The sequence below is a fragment of the Pantherophis guttatus genome, chromosome 1 (assembly GCF_059756535.1).
Source record: "Pantherophis guttatus breed Tessera chromosome 1, ASM5975653v1, whole genome shotgun sequence".
Lineage (NCBI taxonomy): Eukaryota > Metazoa > Chordata > Lepidosauria > Squamata > Colubridae > Pantherophis > Pantherophis guttatus.
Window position 1 is genome coordinate 228,456,947 of NC_142063.1, and position 20,299 is coordinate 228,477,245.

General features: G+C 37.8%; 1 protein-coding gene across 4 annotated transcripts in view; it reads left to right on the forward strand.

Annotated features, from left to right (window-relative positions):
* ADGRB3 (adhesion G protein-coupled receptor B3) overlaps positions 1-20,299 on the forward strand; it is a 502,073-nt gene that overhangs the window by 471,656 nt on the left and 10,118 nt on the right. For all 4 annotated transcript variants that reach the window (XM_034431977.3, XM_034431978.3, XM_034431980.3 and 1 more), the window contains 2 exons: positions 2,312-2,955; positions 17,471-17,506. In XM_034431977.3, coding sequence (XP_034287868.1) covers positions 2,312-2,955; positions 17,471-17,506 — 680 coding nt within the window. The remainder of the gene's footprint in view (positions 1-2,311; positions 2,956-17,470; positions 17,507-20,299) is intronic.

Consider the following 20,299-nt stretch of genomic DNA (forward strand, 5'->3'; position numbering starts at 1 on the left):
GCATATTTGGCAAAACCATGTTGTAGAGCCTTTAGGGAAAGACAAGCAAAGTTGGAACTAATCTAAGCCAATGGGAGGAATGACATTCAAAAGGGAGGGACTGCAGCAGAAAAGGCTACCCTGGATCCCATCAGATGGCATTTCTTTATAAACAAGACATGTAACATGCTGGACCTGATAAAATGGGAGGTAGAAGGGGAGAAGCAGTCCTGCAAATAACATGTCCCCATGTCCTTTAGGGCTTTATAATTTATTACCAACACCTTGAATTATGCTTGAAAGCAAACTGGCAACTAATGCAGCTTGTGGAGCAGAGGTGTAACATGCACCAGAACTTGGAGCACATATAACTATCTGCACTGCAGCATTTTATCCCAGTGAAGCTTCTAGATGCTCTTCAAGAGCAGTTCCATGCTGCAGTAAATCAACTGGGAAATATTGTCCAGGAACAGGTGCAATTGGCAACATGAGGCTGTGCAGAGATCTTCCTGGTGGCCCCTCCTAAGCTATAACTGCTATCTTCTCTTTAAGCAAGAGTTGTGAGGTAATTGTGGGGTAAGTTCAACCTGATCCATCTCCACCAATAATATGATCTGGAAAATTGAACCCGCCCAAACCCAAACCCAAACCCATTCAGTCTTGCCAGGGTTGAGCTGAAAACTATTGTTCCCCATCCAGACCTCCACCATATCCAAACACCAAGAAAGGACAGCCACAGTTAGTTCACTTAAGGGCAGAGATATACAACTGGGTATCATCAGCATGCTGATGATACTTCACCCCATGATGAATTACTTCAACCAGCAGCTTCATGTAGATGTCAAACAGGAGCAGAGTTCTCAACCTTGTGCCAACCCCAAACAGTAGGAGCTGAGGGTGGGACTTCACACTCCCTATCAACATTGACTGGAACCAGCACTTAGCACAATACAGTTCCAAACAATGCCAATCCCCATAGCCAGTCCAGAAGGATACCATGATAAATGGTATCAAAGACTACCAAAAGGTCAAGAAGACCAAGGATGAATGCACTACCCCCATCCCACTCACAACAGAGAGCATCCAAAAGCATGATCAGTGCTGTTTGCCTCCCAAAGCCACCCAGGTCTGAAACCTAACCAAAAGAGGTCCAGATAATCTGCTTCATCAAGAATCTTTTGAAGCTGTTGCACAATCACTTTGTCAACAACCTTTCCTAAAAAAAGGGAGGGGGAGGTTAGAGATTGGACGCAGGTTACGCAAAATAATTGAGTCTAGTGATGGTTTCTTGAAGAGTTTCTCTTGTGTCAGTGACTACATGGCAAACTGTAAATTGTTCCTATCAATGTGCTTATATATCACTGCAAACAATACATTAATACTGTTTCATTAAATTGAAATGGCTTTCCTAGTTTCATTTGAACATAAACACTTGTTAATTACTTCTGCACTTCATAATGATGCCTTTATCTCCCTTCCTTGGCAATTTAATGATACTGTGATTTTTAGCTAGATTTTCGAACAGAGTCATTCATTTCAATTCCTTAAAACCAAAGGAAATGTGATACTACTTCCCAAAACATTACTGCTCAAAAAGTTCAGGGAGAAGCACTCTATTGAAAAAGACAGTTTTATGGCAAATAGGACCAGGCTTCATCATTAAAAATTAAAGATTTAAAATCTGACCCTCTAAATGAAAGATTTAATAAAAGGTGGCTGGCTGAAGCGATTTGACATCTGCACTTAGGAAAAATCTAATGATCATTTTCTCAAATGGATTTTTATCCATTTTCGTTAAGAATTACATTACAAGGAGACTTGAAATGGTCTAGTCCCTCTCATCTATATCCTTGCTTCAAGGCAAATAGTTTTTTTTTAATTGAAAATAGAAAAGCAATCACACATCTCCTAATAGAATAATTTGTCACCACGTGTAACTCTCAGTAACTATACATGTTATAATATCAAGACTACTCTTGATTTCAGCTACTGTAAAAGGAAAAGAGGGAAGGGGGAAAATGGAGTAAATCCTAAAATAAATCATTTTCCTTTGTCTCACAATTTAATCCTAAATGATTGTCCTTTTCTTTGATATATATAATGTCATAATTGCTTTATTTAAAACATTTCAGCCTCCTTCAATTTGGCCCCCTCCTTTGTCCAGGCTGAAAGCAGGATGAAAATTCAGGAATTGTAGTTTCCACTCATCTATGGCCAAGTTGAAGAAGGTTGATCCAGCACCAATATGAGTTAAAGACATTCTTTCAGCTGGTGCCCAACTTCTAATTTTGGAGGCATTTATCAATTTGTGCTCCTGCTCTTTAATTCACAGTTCTCCATAAGGATATTGGGCCGTGCCGAGCAGCTACGATAACAGGCACCCTATCTAGAATCTCCCTAAATGATGATGAAGATGAGAAGACAGTCAACCCTGAAGGAATGAACTATTCCACATTGCCCGGGAATATAATTTCTAAAGTGATCATTCAGCAATCGGGAGGCATGCATATGCCCATGAGCATGAGTGAATTAGCTAACCAGTGTCTTAAAAAAGACAACACTGAGCTACGGCGAACTGTCTATTTATGTACTGATGACAACCTGAGAGGTGCAGACATGGATGTAGTCCACCCTCAGGATCGCATGATGGATAGTGACTACATTGTCATGCCCAGAGGTTCAGTGAACACACAGGCATCTTTGAAGGATGACAGCAAGTTGAATATAGGCATGGAGACCTTGCCTCATGAAAGGCTTTTGCACTACAAAGTTAATCCTGATTTTAGTATGAACCCAAATGTAATGGACCAGTTCAATATGAGTTTAGATCAACATCTCCCCACCCAGGAACACATGCAGAACTTGCCTTTTGAACCTCGCACAGCTGTAAAGAATTTCATAGCTTCTGAGATGGACGATAGCACAGGACTAGCAAGAAGCGAAACTGGATCAACCATATCAATGAGTTCTTTGGAGGTTAGTGGTGTAGAAATGGAGTGCATGCATCCTGTTTTCGTTATGTCAAATACAGATGTGGATGACTTTCTCACCTACACACATACACACACACACACCAATAACAAGCAGTATGCAACTGTTTTCTCATGCTGCTGGAATGTCAACCCTACACCCTACAAGGTAGGCCAGGAAACCAACTTCACAAAAAGATTAGAACTATACTGTATTGAAATATGCTATAGTATCAGAACCTTGCAAGGCTATCTGTTCCCCTTCCTTCCTTCTAGTCCTATCACTCTGGGCTTAACGCATGTTTCTGCAGTTGTTGTGCTAATGGCTTATGAAGAACTTTTCTTGTTTGACAGTAATCTTATAAAATATTTTAATTACAGAACTAAGACAAACTAAACAATAAACGATAAAAAGTAAAAGGTGGAAAAATAGAAAAATAGAACAGAAAAATTATTAGAAAAATAAAAGAAATATACAAAAGGAATGACTTCCCCCTTTATGATGACAGGTATAAACGATTTTAGTAATGTATCATATTACGTTTGTTATCTCAAATATAACAAATGATTTTCTTCCCATGTCTTTTTTCCTATATATAAACAAATCCATAAAGCTATTGTTTCAGTTCTGGTGTCACCAAAAGGACATTAAGGGTTACCAGAGATAACAATAACTATTTTAAGCTTGACCAAATAAACCAACTTTATATTCTTTCCTTTTACCTCTAAGAGTCTGGATCTTTAGTCACTTCAAATCATGTCATAGAATTTGATTTCTTTTCATTTATTCTTTATTATTAGGCTGGTCATACTATTAGTCAGTGTGATGAGGCAAAATGTGCATTGTTTAATTAACTATTGTATTTTTGCTTGAATGACGGGAAGAGGCTTCTGTGATTCAGGGGCTAGGCCTTGCCTCTTGTACAACTTGACTGGCTTTGCATAGTATGCATCTTGAGCATTTTGAAGGGGCCTTGTTAAACAGAAATAGAACTGGTCAAGAGAGGTTCTAATGTATGTTTATCATAAATACACATTTCTGTATATATGTTATCATCAGTGTGTAAAATTAATCATTTTATAGAATGCCTAGGAAATCTGTATAATGCCAAAAAGGGAATGTCAAAGTATGAAATGCTTCCTAGGCAACTTAAGCAATGCCAAAAGGCAAACCACCAAGGTATAAAATACTCCCAATAAAATGTCATTCTAGCCTCCCTTGTTGCAACAAGTAGATCAATATGGGTCTTTTTCACTTGTGTTTTTTTCAGAAAAAAGTCCTGTACTTTATTTTGCATGTCTTTTTTCATTTTCATATATATCTTTTCAATAAAGGGTTAGAGTTCAGGTTAGGGTAATCCTTTTCATTACTCTCTTTTCAGGCTTTGCCTAAATAGTTCTTGTCATTCTGCATAATGCCTAGGTATTATATACAATGCCTAGAGAAAGTAAATAAATAAATAAGTAAATAAACTTTATTGTCATTGTATGTGTATACACAATATACATATACAACGAAATTCACTTAACACCCAAAGACCAGGTCCAAATCCCCAAACACACTCCCACCCACCACAATTCCCCACCTCTAAACTAAAAAAAAACATACTAAAAAAGGTATGTCACATATTAAAATAACACAGACATTTGCGTAAAACATCACACATTCTATAGATTTCCTAGGCACTCTATACAATGTCAATTTTTCACACATTGCCGGTAACATGTATATGAAACTTATTTCATGGTCTACAAGGAGGCCTCTTACAAACAATGAATGACTGAGGAAATTTGGACTGGAGTATTGGGGTATCTTTGTAGCACTAAGCGATTTTCAGACAGGTTTCTCCTGCTTCAGCAAATTGGGCTCAGCATCTAATAGAATTAGCTAGATAGTTGTCTATCAAGATAGCTCAGCTAACTTCAAGAGGGTGTTCAAACAAGTACTAGATAGTTACCTTGAAATGGGACTTCAAGATTTAACTTACTTTTCTTTTTAAAAAGTATTGTTATGGGCTACGCAAGACAAAATTAAGTCAAGACTGTTGAGGTCTGTACCAATGAAGAGTGGAAGGGATTGGGAAACCTGACTACAAATAGAAAGTCCTTGTAGGCAGAGAAGCAAAGAGAAGCAAGTCAAGGATGTAAAGGAAGCAGAAAAATGGAGGAGAGAGAGAGCACAAAGAGCCACCAGATCTAATGGGATGCCTGAAAGAAGGCGAGAAGAGCTAGTGCAGCAGTTAAAACCTAAAGCAGAGGTAACAGGTCCTTCCACAACATTGTAAGGTTTTCCTAGGCAAAGTTACAGGAAGCAGTGGTAGGAGAATAAGCACCAGCTGTGGACTTTCCAGGATCAAGTCCATCAGAACATCTGCGTTTAGGAATACTTTTCTTCCTTTACTATGTCTCTAAAATCATTGACAATGTTGGAAATCTTATATGTATATTCATTTTGTTCGCAAGAGTAGCAATGAGGCATCTCCTTATGCAGGTCGACAATAATTTCTCTGTTAATGTTGCTGCTTGTTGGATCCAGCAAATGTTAAGTGATGGTTAAGCATTCTAAGTCATTTACATATTGGCATTTGGAACAATAACTGTTCCGAATGCCACCTAGCCACGCCCACCCAGTCACATGACCACCTAGCCACGTCCACAGAACCTGTTGTTAAATTATTTGAATCCCACCACTGCTTATGTATGAATGCAAATCTATTAAAGCAATGTTGATAACTAGAAATAGTGCATCTAGAGAGCAGAGCATGAGCCTAGAAGCAACTCTGTTTCTGAATTGCTTTGCATTTCAATGATCTTAGCATTCATTATTTTCTTATATCATCGGTTTGCTCCACCCAGAAGGTTAAATATATAATCCAACCAATATATAAAATAAAAGAAAATATTCAGATTCTTTTTTTAAAAAAAAATATCAACCTATTTCATTTCGTAGCACACTAAGGACTCAAGTACAATCATATTGAGCTGGCATTCATATTATAGATGGATATACCACTTCTGTGAAGGAATATAGTCTTCACAGTTGCAGGAGGGAGGGGCTCTTTCACAGAGAGCAAAGAGACAATGGAGCTTGGAATGTCTGATGGGTGGGAAGAGAACAAGGCTAGACCCTCCCTAGCAATTCATATAATATATTCTAATATTATCCCACATCCTGTGCCAAATATGAGTATTTGGTAAAACCCTGTTTAAGATCTTCCTTATAATAGAACAGAATAACAGAGTCGGAAGGGACCTTGGAGGTCTTCTAGTCCACCCCCCTGCTCAGGCAGGAAACTCTACACCACTTCAGACAAATTGTTATCTAATATCTTCTTTACAACTTCCAGTGTTGGAGCATTCACAACTTTTGGAGGCAAGTTGTTCCATTGATTAATTGTTCTGTCAGGAAATTTCTTCTTAGTTCTAGGTTGCTTCTCTCCTTGTCTATATATAAATATCTATACTTATTTTACTTAACTGCTTTAGTCTGGCAAGATTCGGTTGGTAGGCAGAAAGCAACTATTCAGAAATAACTCCAAGTGTCATTCTCAGTTGCTTGGACCTGACATCAACTGCAGAAATGTGTTTTTTGGCGTGTTCCTCCTTAGTCAAAAGGAGGACACATTAGATGTTGCCACTGGGTGTGCATTTAGACAGATGACATGTTTCTCAATGTTCATTGTAATCATAACCCCAACTATCTTGATAGCTTTTTACATAATTTACATTGCCATGTTATCATTACTTCTGCGTAATTAATTAGTCGTGTTAGTAAAGGGCACTGGTGTGATTTGCGGCCTCTACTCATCCGTTTTAAAATCTGAAAATGCAATACCAATGATTGTTAGATGCATAATAAAAGTGAGGAAAGAATGCCAAGGCAATCAAGGGAACTGTTTGACTAGGAAATTACTTACCAAACCATAATAAGGCAAACAGAAATTCCAGTTCCTGGTTTCAGCAGCAATTCTGAACAAATTCGGAGTTTACAGGATGCATTCAGGGTATTTTCTTCTTAAAGAAGAACATTGAAAACGAATGATTTATTATTTATTCACAACAAGTAAATAGTTCTTAGTGACTAATCTTTGAATATTTATTTTTACTGCAAGTATCAAATGTACATTGGTGAATTAGACATATGTAGGTTTAGCAGAAAAAAAATTACCATGTTTCCCTGAAAATAAAACCTATCCCAAAAATAAGCCCTAGCTTGATTTTTACACATGCACCCAATATAGGCCCTAACCCCCCCCCCCAAAAAAAGCCATCATTAAGACCCCACCCACTCCAGGGTGCACAGGGTGGACTGAGGTGCATGGGTAAAAATTAAGCTAGGGTGGGGATGGAGCTGCCCTACTACTTACCTTCGGACAGTTGCAGCCAGGCCTCGCACACCCCAACACCTGCCTTGCCTTGCTGGCCCACTTTTTATTTTATTTTATTTTATTATTTTTATTTTATTTTCATTTGATTTATATGCTGCCCTTCTCCGGAGACTCAGGGTGGCTTACAATGTGTTAAGCACTTCTTCACAGACCCCATTTTATGACCTTTCGTGTGACAGTTGTTAAGTGAATCACTGCAGTTTTTAAATTAGTAACACGGTTATTAACTGAATCTGGCTTCCCCATTGACTTTAATGGTCAGAGGGTCACAAAACGGAACCTCTGATGATTGCGCAACTCAGCTGGGCAATGGGGGGGGCAGGGATTTTTGCTACCGGTTCTCCGAACCACCCGCCTCCATCACTACCGGATCGGGCGATCCGGTCCGAACCAGGAGCATTTCACCCCTGGAACCGGGACATTGCAACCACCATAAATATGAGTCAGTTGCCAAGTGTCTGAATTTTGATCTTGTGACCATGGGGATGCTGCAATGGTTGTGTGAAAGATTTACAGGCAGAAACAGACTGCTAGGAAAACATTCCTGTTAACAAAATTTTATTTGGGAGACTCCAAAGTGTTATATTGATATGTGCGCGTATAATTGTTTTCAAAATTTTAAAAATTAAAATTAAGTTTTAAAAAACTTTACATGCGTACAATAACTGGGATTGAATACTAATTAACTGATATTACTGTTAGTAAAACTATACCAAGCTGTTATCGGTGCCAAATGTTTCCCAACAAAGTTATACCAATAAACGATGAGGCCTATCATTAATCATGATACTATTACAAATAATAATTTAAAAATTATGCTACTATAGACTCCTTCGTGTGTCTAGGAACCAATATAAATATATGCAAGCATGGGCTAACATACTGCAAAGCATACACATTTACACAAGTAATAAATAGGATCTGAATCACAAATTAAAAAAAACACCGCTATTAACCTACATCTATTTATAACAGTGGCATAAATAAAGCAATACAATAAAAATACAGCATAAATACTGCAATGCAATAACCATGATGAGAAGTTTCCGAAAGATGCCCTAATTAATTCATGAGCCACGAGCCAAACTTCAAAAGAAATACAGTCGTTTATTATGACGCAACAATAAACAATAAACAATAAATCTAAACAACATAGTGCACACTGCTAAAGTGACCTATGTATAACCACTTGAGGATCCAAAGGAAAAGATGAACATCAGCTGTAGGTTATAATTTGACCATGACTTTATTGCTATGCATAGCAATAATGATGCCAATAAATATTTAGGAAAGAGAGCTAGTCCAGCCGATCATACAACCATCCTACTTACTAGTCAAGCCTGGCTACTTACGTTCATTTGTCTTGATCACTCTCTCATCACTCAAGCCTACTGTATACCACAAGAAACCTTAGACTATTTTTTAAAAAAGATATCAGAATACCAGTTGTCAAAAATCAGCTGGATGATTTTGTATATATTGCTCTAAGGTATGGTTATCCAGCCTTTTGGCTTGACTGTACTACACTGAGTGAAGAGGAATTGTCTTGGGCTACAAAGAAATCTATACAGTATATATAAAAGCGAAATGCCACTCATGCATCATCATGAAATATCCAGAACCATAAAGCCTACAAACTTGAAATTTGGCATGTATGTTCCTCTTGGCTTCTAGGTGCTCACTAAGAAAGGATTTTTCGAAATGACCATCAGAGCATTAGTATTTCTTATATTATTATTAACATGCTTTGATGCTAAGGAGTTAGACATTCTGCTCCCCCTCCCCACCTGAAAAGAACTCTGTTCCAACTGCCACTTGGGTGTGTGCTTGACTCATCCAGACTGCGGGCTGGGAGTTTAGACATTCTACTCCCCACCTGAAAGGGATAAGATGGGAGAGGCCTCTGTGAGGCAAGCCTGAGGGAGAGAAGGGGATAGGAGAAGATCAATGGGGTCAGCCTGAGGGAGAGACGGGGATAAGATAGGAGAGGCCTCTGTGGGGCAAGCCTGAAGGAGAGAAGGGGATAGGAGAGGATCAGTGGGGCCAGCCTGAGGGAGAGAAGGGGAATAGGAAAGGAGAGGCTTCTGTGGGGCAAGCCTGAGGGAGAGAAGTGGAGAGGAGAGGCAGATCATAACTACTCATTAATTTTCAAGCTGTATCAATTTATCAAACCTGATCACATAGTTTCGTAGCGGAGCATGGGTATCCAGCTAGTATATAATATTATCAATGCATATAAATCACATAATGTTAAAACTTTATGATCTTGTGGGGCCGCATTACTAGCTGTCCAGGGCCACAGGTGGCCCAGTGCTACGGCTGCTGTAAGATACTTCTAGAGAAGCCAAAACCACATTCATTTTCACTTCTTTTCTGAATTGTGAAGGTAATTCCGTCCCAAGGCCCAGTTAGATAATCAATTAAATGAATTGATAACTTTGACTACTTGAGCTGGGGTACATCACTGGAATGAAGCCATTTCTCGCCACTCCCTTTTAGAAACTGCTGCAGTTTTGAATCTCAAACGTTTTAAAAGCTGGATCGTTGAAAGGATGCAAAAACTCTGACTCAACCAGTCCAAGCTAACTCCAACAGCCTGTGAGTTGTTAACAGAAAGCCACCGTCTGAAACTGAGGGAATCTCATTCCTTCCACATCCTGATCTGATCCCAACATATTCACACTAATTCAAGAGTCTTTACCAAAATATATATATATATATATAAAATTATTACATTAACATTTTCCTGTTGCTTGCATTCTCTGCAGAGGTGACTTTTAATCTTTTAGCTTGATTTCTGCAGTTTCAAAGGAAACTTCTTGAAGAACTATCTCTTCAGTCCAAATTTGCATGCTTTTAAACTGGAGAGTGCTTTGAACGAGTATAATTAGACAATTGGACTTGTTTAGCAAGTTATAGCAGGAACTAGCTGATTTTGGCCGATTTTCAAAAAACTAAGCAGGGTGGGCCTAGTGAGTCCTTCGATAGGACATCCCACATCTGTAAACTAGACAGAAAATTGAAATAAAGCAGCCTAGAAGAAGGCAGAGAGAAGCCACCTTCATATTCCCATTCCCCCCCCCAGGGAAACAACATGTAGTCACCACAGAGATATTGACTTTATTTTTACCTGGAAGGAGAGCAGTAAATTCCAGGTATTTTGATTCACAGACAGAAGAAGAAGGGAATTTAGGGAAGAAGAAATCCAAATTAAATAAATCTCGCTTGCTCCCTCTCACTTGCTCTCTCGCTGTTTAAATGAAGCAAAAAGACACATAAAATATGGCGGCAGTCATAGATCTGTCCTACGCACTTTTTCAGAAGAGGCATTTACCAAGAGACATCCTGAAAGAGAGAAAAAAGCTCATTGTCTCAAAACGGGCAAAATAACTTTCCAGGGAAAATTGCACTACTGTGTAAGCCATTAGAGCTTTGAGTAGGAATATTTACTTCAAATAATTTTCTATTTCAAGGCAACAGGGCTTACCAAATATGTTCAGTACTGAGATGAATGGGGAGGGGGGGAATCTGTAGAACATTTGTTTAAAAGTAGGTCCTTCTCTCCCTCTCTCTCTCTCTAGAGAGAGAAACAGACGGACAGACAGACAACCTGAATACTTCCCTCTATAGAGAATCCAATGTTTCTGAAAGAAGAATCTGTTCTACCACATAACTCATGCTATCTCAGGATACTTCCTAGCTAAAATTAAGAGCAAGTTCTGTTCTCTTTTTTTCCAAAACTTTATTAAATTTCAAAAAAAAGGAATAAAATACAGGTAATCCTCAATTTACAACAGTTCATTTAGTGGCTGTTCGAAGTTACAACGGCACTGGAAAAAAGTGACTTATGACCATTGTTCACACTTATGACCATTGCAGCATTCCCGTGGTCTCGTGATCAAAATTCAGATGTTTGGCAACAGACTCATATGTATGACGGTTGCAGTGCCTTGGGGGCCATGCGATCAGCTTCTGCAACCTTCTGTTAAGCAAAGTCAATGGGGAAACCAGATTCACTTAACAACCATGTTACTAACTTAACAACTGCAGTGATTCACTTAATATCTGTGGTAAAAAAAGGTCGTAAAATGGAGCAAAATTCACTTAACAAATGTTTCACTTAGCAACAGAAATTTTGGGTTTGATTGTGGTCATAAATTGAGGACTATCTGTACAAAGCACTGGAGAAAAAAGAATTTAAAAGCTTATACTTTCAAAATACTTCCCGTATTCTTTTTTAAAAGTAACACAGAATTATAAGAATGAAATCCATCAGCCTTAGGAAGGCTTAGGAAAAAATCTTTTGATTTTTTAAAAATTTGCATACCAGCAAGTGATGTCTGGTCCAAAGTAAGATTACATTGTAGGGCCAAATGATGTACTTCCCTCTAAATGCTTTGTTTGGAAACTTTATACCAACAAACATATATAGGGTTTAAAATTTCCATTGCTGCCAAAGTTTGAAAAACTAATTAAATGAAACTGCCTCATTGGTATTCAATACAATTTAGCATTGATTCCCTCCCATATATATTTCAATTATATAATAGGCTGATCTAATGAAACTATTAGGAAGCAGCCATTTCCACTACATGCGTGGTATGTTTAATCATACCAAATAACTCCTCTACACCTACCTAAATTAGGGTTTAATCATCTGCCGATCTTGCATTCAGCCCTCTTAACTAGGATTGCAAAAAAGAGGAAGACATATGTAAGAATATTTAAGGCAGAAGAAGTTATGTATTCTTCTATCTCAAGAATACCAAAAGGGACCAAATGTTTCACCTCTGCTTTAATTTTGTGGAAGGAAAAGCGACTTCTCTTTTGACTCTGGAATAGTGTCCCTGGATATGAAATTTAATCTCTCACTGACTTATAAAACATGGATGAAAAAGATTTATATTAATGAAAATGCAGGTGCAAGCTTTGCCAAAAAACATTTCACCAAAATGTTGTATTTATTCCTTCCATTAAGGTCTCCACTACCTGATGTATTTTGAGCAATGTCTGGTGTCATGAATCAGATTGCTGATTAGATGAAAGCACACAGGAGGCATTTATCCTCCATTTCACCCCAAAAGAAGTTTCATGAGTCATTGGGTAGGAACATATCTCTCCTGCCCACAGTGTAATGCAGGTTGGGGTGTGAAAACAATCCTTCTCTGCTCTTCTATTTTTGTCCTTCAGTGAGCAGAGTTCAAAGTTGCTCTAGAATTATACCAAGAAAGCTCTATGAATAGTTCCAAGCTGAATTGATGCAAAATTAACTGCACTGAAGTCTTCTTTTTCTCACATTTTAGATTCCTTCCCAAACCTGTTTCCTGAATGTAAATTTTATCATAGTTATACTATCTGGGTAACTAAAGAAATGGAAAAGGATCATCAATTTCTCTTTTTCCAGTTGTTTGGGTCTGGGAATACATTACATTTGCTCTTGGGACTCTATCCCAAATAGCCAGATATTAAATATTCTCACATTAATCTGTTCCACAAAAGCCAATTTTACTCTCTGGCATTCAACCTGTATCCTTTTGTCCTGATTTCCTCCTATTGTTCTTAATAGGTAACTTTTCAGATATCAAGGTTTCAAACAGATCCATTAAGTTAACATCAGTCTCTTGCAATTCCATAAATGGTATTGATAGATCTCTCTTTTTCTATAATAAATTTTAATAATAAATAAATCATAATTCACGAGCCTTGTGACAAAGGATGTGTATATGTCTCACTTTAAGTGAAAGAGAGAAAGTAAATTGTCCTCCTCTAGTGAGGAGTAGCCTGTGAGGTGGGTTGAAGGAAAGAGAAGGATCAACCCAATCCACCCAGCCAGCTTTCATGCCTAAGGCAACACTAGAATTCACAGTCTCCTGGTTTCTAGGTCAGCACCTTAATCGTTACACCAAACTCATTTTCCCTTTGTCTGACTCTGTTCAGATGTAACAGTAAATTATAGTTCATTGTATCCAGAACAGGCCTCATTTTGGTATACTTTCACTGCAGTTCCCTTTGTCTGGTCCAGTTACAAAGATGTTAGAAACTTTCATGTCTATTGTCAGTCAACTACAGTTTAGCATTCCATCTCGTGACTAATTTTAACAATGCATTGTTGAAAGAAGCCAACTTTATGAGTTGCAACTTTGTCCTTTTGACAGACGGAGTATTTAAAGCTTGGTTCAATTTTGTTTACTTCCTATGACATTAATCTGGTTGTAGTTAAAAACCAAAGAGATGCTGGCAATCCTCATAAGGGCAACATCTTTCCATCAGAGGCCATTTATTTTTTTCCCTTTCGCCCTCCCCTCCATTTCTTATCAGTGCCCTCTTTTTATGTGTGCATCTCAACACACAAGAGTGTTATATGCTTTTAGGCAAGATTTATTTCTCCCCAAGTGTGAAAGAATGTGCATTTGGTTCAGAAAAGGAGGACGGAAATAACAAACTATTATAGAAAAAATATGTGTCCTGGAAAAAGTAGGAAGTGTGAACTCAAATTCACACCACTTTGATTTTGTTGGGCATAAGTAGAGGAGAGAATTGACAGATTTTCAAGATTCTATTATAATAGTCTACCTTATGGGTGTCAAACTTGGGGCATCACATTGCCGTCATGTGACATTTTGGACATTTTTCCTGACACGGAGCTGGGCTAGGCATGGTCTGCGCATGACGCATCCGGCCCGCAGGCCACCAGTTTGACACCCCTGGTCTAACTGCAATGCCTTCCTGCAGTGCCTTCCAAAACTCCTAGTGCAGTAATCTCTTTTTTTTCTGACATGATCTACTTCAAAGGGCTAGCAATTTATTTGCAATACAAAACATATGTCTGGGAAAAGGCTTTTTGGTTTTGCAAATAAAAGCCACATCATCCAATCAGGTGACTTCCAGATGTATTGGACTACTATTTGGTGGTTGAGAATAATAGTAGTTGTAGAAATAATTTATCCAGAATTTTGTGGCAATTGATGTTTGAGTATTAATTTCAGTTTTTTTCCTTACCTATCCTTTGGAGAATAGTCTTGACTCAAAGCGTACAGCTTTGAAAAAAGAAAAGTAAATGTGCACATCTTTGGTTTAAGGCAGAGTTGAATGGATGTATGTCATGTTGTGTTAGGTTTCCATCTGAAATGCATTTACAGACTTTTTTCCTAAGTCACAATGCCAAAAAAAATGGCATTCCCCATAGGCCCATCTCACTTATGCCCTCTATCTAAATATATTGCCACTTGAATGAAGTGAGTACTGAATGTGTATTTTTACTCTACAGAGCTTACACAGATGGCAATGAAATTTCATTGCCCTATTCTGGCCATACAAATGAAGTTTCTTTAGTTATTAAGTGAGCCTGCTGGAAAAATGCAAAATGGAATTGGACCACTTTGTGCTCGATTGCCCAAAATGCAACATTTAGCAGATCACATCCTTCTATTTTTGATTCTGTGAAAGCTTATCAAGGCAACAATTATGGCCACACAACACTGTAGATTTAAAAGACCAAATTCAATTAGCTGTTGGCCATCTTATTTCTTTTCTCCAGCCAATCTTTCACCTCTTCTTTTGATGCATGCTAAACAGTGGTTGGCTGCAAATTTTTTAACAACTGGTTCTCTGCCCTAATGACTGTCTGGGTGGGCATGGCCAACTCGATGTCACTTACGTCGAGGGGCACTTGGCCTTGCCCGCCCTCTCATGACCATGGGGATGCTGCAACAGTCATAAGTGTGAAAAATGGTCATAAGTCACTTTTTTCAGTGCCCTTGTAACTTTGAATGATCACTAAAAGAACTGTTGTAAGTCAAGGATTACCTGTACAAAAATACAAAAAGCTTCTTTGCTTGCAAAAAGCTGCCCTAAATACTAGTCATTATATTAGAAATGGGGGAATAGACACTGAAGATCAATGAGTCACAGCCATCATGGAAACCTAAACCATTTGGTCTGAATACCTTCCTTTTCCTCAATATCTGCAACCCCGAGTTACAAATCAGGCAGGTTGCCAGAGCACATTGAGGAATTAAAATAGTTAAAATACAAGGATAACTATCAGCAGCCAAGTTTCTCTTGCTCATAAAGTGAAACCCTTTAGCAGAGAGGTCATTTAAGCTTTCCAGAAAGTGAGTGGGCATATTTGGGTTACAAAATGCCAAGCTAAAGAGACAAATTAACAAATGAACATCTTGAGTGAGGGCTAATCCCATTCTGCCTTTGTTCAAACCTTGCTGCAGGGGAATTTTTGCCTATGAATATAGCTATCTATCTATTTATCTCTTAGGTGCTAACATCTTCTGTGGGTTATTAAGGAAGGTGGGGGCCTCTAAGAAAACATGTTTTTCCATTTCTCATTCAGGGAAATATATTCTTCCTTTTTAATATTTCTCAAAATATTTCATTTTTCTAGGACAGTGGTAGGCAAACTTGGCTCTTTCACACCCTGTGGACTTCAACTCCCAGAATTCCTAAGACAGCCATCTTAGGAATTCTGGGAGTTGAAGTCCACAGGGTGTGAAAGAGCCAAGTTTGCCTACCACTGTTCTAGGAGATAGGTGGGTGCTAACTTTGTACAATTGGTGCCATGTTACTATGCCATATTATCATGAGAGAAAACTAAAACAAATTGGAAGGAGGATCCACTTATTATCAGTGAGCAATCATGTGCCTTGCCCAGTCCGAAGCAATGCAAAAGATTCCTGTCCCAAAGGTGCTTTTTCAAGAGGCAACTGGACTTTCTGGAAATCAGGAAAGTACAGTTGCCCCTTGAAAAAAGCACCTTTGGACAACCATGACCTGGATAACTGAAGAATCCCCATAGACAAGAGACTCCTGTGCTCAGTGAACTGACAAAGCAGAGTTTCCCACCCAGGAGAAGCAATCATTAGATCCATTTGTACCACTTAAAGATACCAGCTGGTCTCACTCACCTCACAAGATATCCTTAGGTAATCATCCAGATTTAAGGAAAGATCACATGCCCCCAGAAAGGTAAAAAATCAGACAGAATGCCAAGCTTGCATCCGCCTCTCAGCCATTTTTTCTATGGTTGTGCCAACCCTTGTGTCAATAGCTGTTCCAGACGTGTTGGAAGTATACTCCAAAAAGCTTAAAAACGACCCTTTAACAATGTTTAAGAAAGTCAAGCCCCAGGAATAAAAGTACCACAAAAAACTCTGGGGGGGGGGACTCTGGAGAAGCTCAGTCTACAGACAGAAAATTTAGGCATAAGGCTTATAATGTAACAAGCTTAACCCAGAGGCAGTTTCTGAAGCAGCAGGTCAATTAAGATAAGGATTAGGCTAGAAATACAGGCATACCAGAATGTTTCCTGCCTCCCTTGCAGGATTAGCCCTCTAAAGTGGGAAAATATTTCTTCCAACAACCAGTTCTCGGAACTGCTCAGAAAATTAAGATTCAATTCGGGAGAAGCGGTGTGAACCGGTAACAGCCCACCTCTGATGCTAAACCACCAAAATGAAAATTAGAAGGTCGAAAGTAAATTCTTGCATTCTCTTGATGAAGTTTGAAAGGAAAGAAGGAAGTTTTGGTATTATGAAACAATCTGGTCTGTTTTAGGTTGTTCTCATATATTCTATTTCTTTTAAAATGAGCTGAAAGCAAGTTTCAGTATTTGAAAAACTCAGATTTATGAAGAACTTCATCTTAATGGGACAATAAAGGCTAAAAGGTGGTTGAGGGGAAAAAACTGTCAAGTAAACCTAGTTAATTCCTTTGCACAAGTTTAAATGGTAATATTAAGGAAATAGGGGTTTTTTTTGGTTAGCGTAATGGGCAATTAGAGTTTTATGAAGTAATATGTTGAAGTGATATTAAAGTAATTCCACCAGATACTGGATTAGATCGAGCTTTAATCATATTTAGAGGTGACCCACTTTAGGATTTGCAAATCATTGTTCCCTTGCCTAGTAGATCTATCTTAAATATGATAAAAACCTATATCCAGTTCAAATATTCCATCAAAAACTGGGCAGTGTCCTGCTCGTTTAGAATAGCATAGAAGTTCCATTAAGTAAGTCAATAAATAAGTATTATCCAAAACAAATGCAGCATTGTTATTGTATTGATGCTCAGTTAAATTAATATGTGATTTTGTTTGTTTTGTTTTCAACCAACATTTAACAGAGGAGAAAATCACGTTATTCTGACCTCGACTTTGAAGTAAGTGTCTCTATACTACTTATATTCAGCCAGTATGCATTTGATTCAAAGTATGATGAATGTGAGATATTTGTTTAAACATATTTTAATTCAGCATTTACAAACAATAATAAATGCTTTTAATTATAAGGGAAAACATTCTGTTGTGTGTGTTTTTAAAAAATCTGTACAACCTTTCTTTTTAGGCTATTCATTCTTTTAGATGATAATCTTTTTTAAAAAAAACCCTTCTGTTTGTTTCCTTTTGTTTTGATATTATCACAACTCTACCTCCTTAGCCCATTTCATATCATTTTATTCCTACAAAGATTGCCTCCTTGTATATATTAATTTGGGACTCCCATCTTATTGACAAAATCCTTGGGGGAGGGGTTGGACCATGGATTTTTAAATTGGTCCATGGTCCACCTATTTAAACATATGAATATAAATATATAATAATTCCTTTCCTTCCATGTAATTAGAAGTCAAGTTAATTTACAAGCAATCGCTTAAAAGGGTAAAGATCAAGTATTATCATATATTTCTATATTTTTCACAATTCAGACTGAATCCCTTCCCACTGACCCATGATAGGTATATAAGGACCCAGAAGGCACCACTTTTCAGAATGTTGCTATGTATAAGAGAAGCACTTGTGAGAAGCGTGTACATGGAGTACTGCTATCTCCAAATATATTTGAGGAGAATTCTCTGAAATTGCTCAGATGAAATTATTCATGGAATGGTTAGGATTGGACCTAAAGTCTTATTCATTAACCAAGTGTCCTCTATTAAACTCAAACAGTTATAAGCTGATTAAATATTGAGTCACTAAGTTATGGTGTTCTATATAGTTGCTCTTTTAGTATTTTTAAGTTTTGGGAGTTTTCAATTTCTCAGGTCAATTTTAATTATTGTAGTGCTATAAGTTTGTAAGGGAAACTCAGTGGGTAAGATGTTGAGCTTGTCGATTAGAAGGTCGGCATTCAGCAGTTTGAATCCCTAGCACTGCATAACGGAGTGAGCTCCCGTTACTTGTCCAGCTTCTACCAACCTAGCAGTTAGAAAGCACGTAAAAAATGCAAGTAGAAAAATAAGGACCACTTTGCTTGTAAGGTAACAGCGCTCCGTGCGCCTTCGGCATTTAGTCATGCCACGGAGACATCTTCGGACAGCGCTGACTCTTCAGCTTAGAAATGGAGATGAGCACTGCCCCTTAGAGTCAAGAATGACTAGCACGCATGTGCGGAGGAACCTTTACCCTTACCGTAGATGTTTCTAAATGCATATGATTGATTTTGCTTAGTTTATGCAGAATTGAAACTTAGCTGAACAAATCTTTCAGACCTAAACACACTTTCTCATTGTGAAAGATTGATGTACCTGATCAGCAAAATGTAAAGAAGTTGTTAGCACCTAACAACTTCATTCTGTCACTTAAAAATAATTGCCATTGGTTTCTTTAGATGTTAGTCTTAAGATAAAGATTTAGGACTGAGAAGCATGTGTATTTATTCAGAACAGAGTATTCTTCTTCAGTTGATCTAAATATATAGAATGTGTGGAATCTTTTTTTGTGCCTGACACTTCCTGTTCATGCTAACCGGAACAATCTGGTATAATTAATTATGTGAAACTGAAAGCTTGCATATTCAACGTACTCTTAGGACCACTTTATCATCATTTATACTCATTAAGACCAGAAAAATCATTCATATTAATGTGAATAAACAGACAGCAGTACATAATAGACGATAATACTACACACAAATATTCCTGCAATTGAGAAAATAATTTAGTTGATCATTATCATTTATCTCGTAATGAACTGTATTTTTTAAAAAAACACACCTTTATTAAAAAGATATAGTATTTTAATAATTGCACTATTAAAAACTTACATGAGAAGTAAGTTAAGGGAAGACATTTTATTAGGTGATTTTTAAAAATGCACTGTAAATCTATCAAACATTTTAACTAGCTTGGATCACCTTTTCGGTGTGAACATCTTCTGGCATGCAAAACCAATAGTTCAGATGTGAAATGTTTAATTAGTTCATTAATTTTTAGATTATTTTATCCTACCTTTATTATTTTTATAACTAAATAAAGGCAGCAAATGTACATAATATTCCTTCCTCCTCCAATTTTCTCCATAACAACCCTGTGAGGTGAGGTACGCTGAGAGAGAGAGAGTGTCACCCAGCTATTTTTCATGCCTAAGGAAGAACTAGAACTCACAGTCTCCTGGTATCTAGCCTGGCACCTTAACTACTAGACCAAACTCCCGTTCACCACTGTCTCCTAGAGTTTGCCCAAATTCACGTTCACTGTGTTGATGACACTATGCTGTACCCTTCTCCTTTTGTCTTCCATCTTTCCCAACATCAGGGTCTTTTCCAATGAGTCCTTTCTTCTCATTTGGTGGCCAAAGTATTTGAGCCTCAGCTTCAGTATGCCCTTCCAAAGAACAGTCAGGGTTGATTTCCTTTAGGAATGACTCACTTGATTTCCTTGCAGCCCAAAGGACTCTCAAGAGTCTTCTCCAACTTCTCCACAACTTGAAAGCATCAATTCTTTGGCGTTCAGCCTTCCTTATGGTCCAGTTCTCACAGCCATACATTACAACTAGGAAAACAATTAGAGTCACTGACGAGCATATAAATTTAATAAATAAATAGAAATAAATAAATTACTCCATTCTTCTGAAGGTTTTTTAGGAAATAGAGATGTGAGGATTCCCTCCTGGTCTTTACCACAGAAGAAAGTGAAATATTTTGAGACTGCATTTAAAAGACTAGCCTCCCCAAG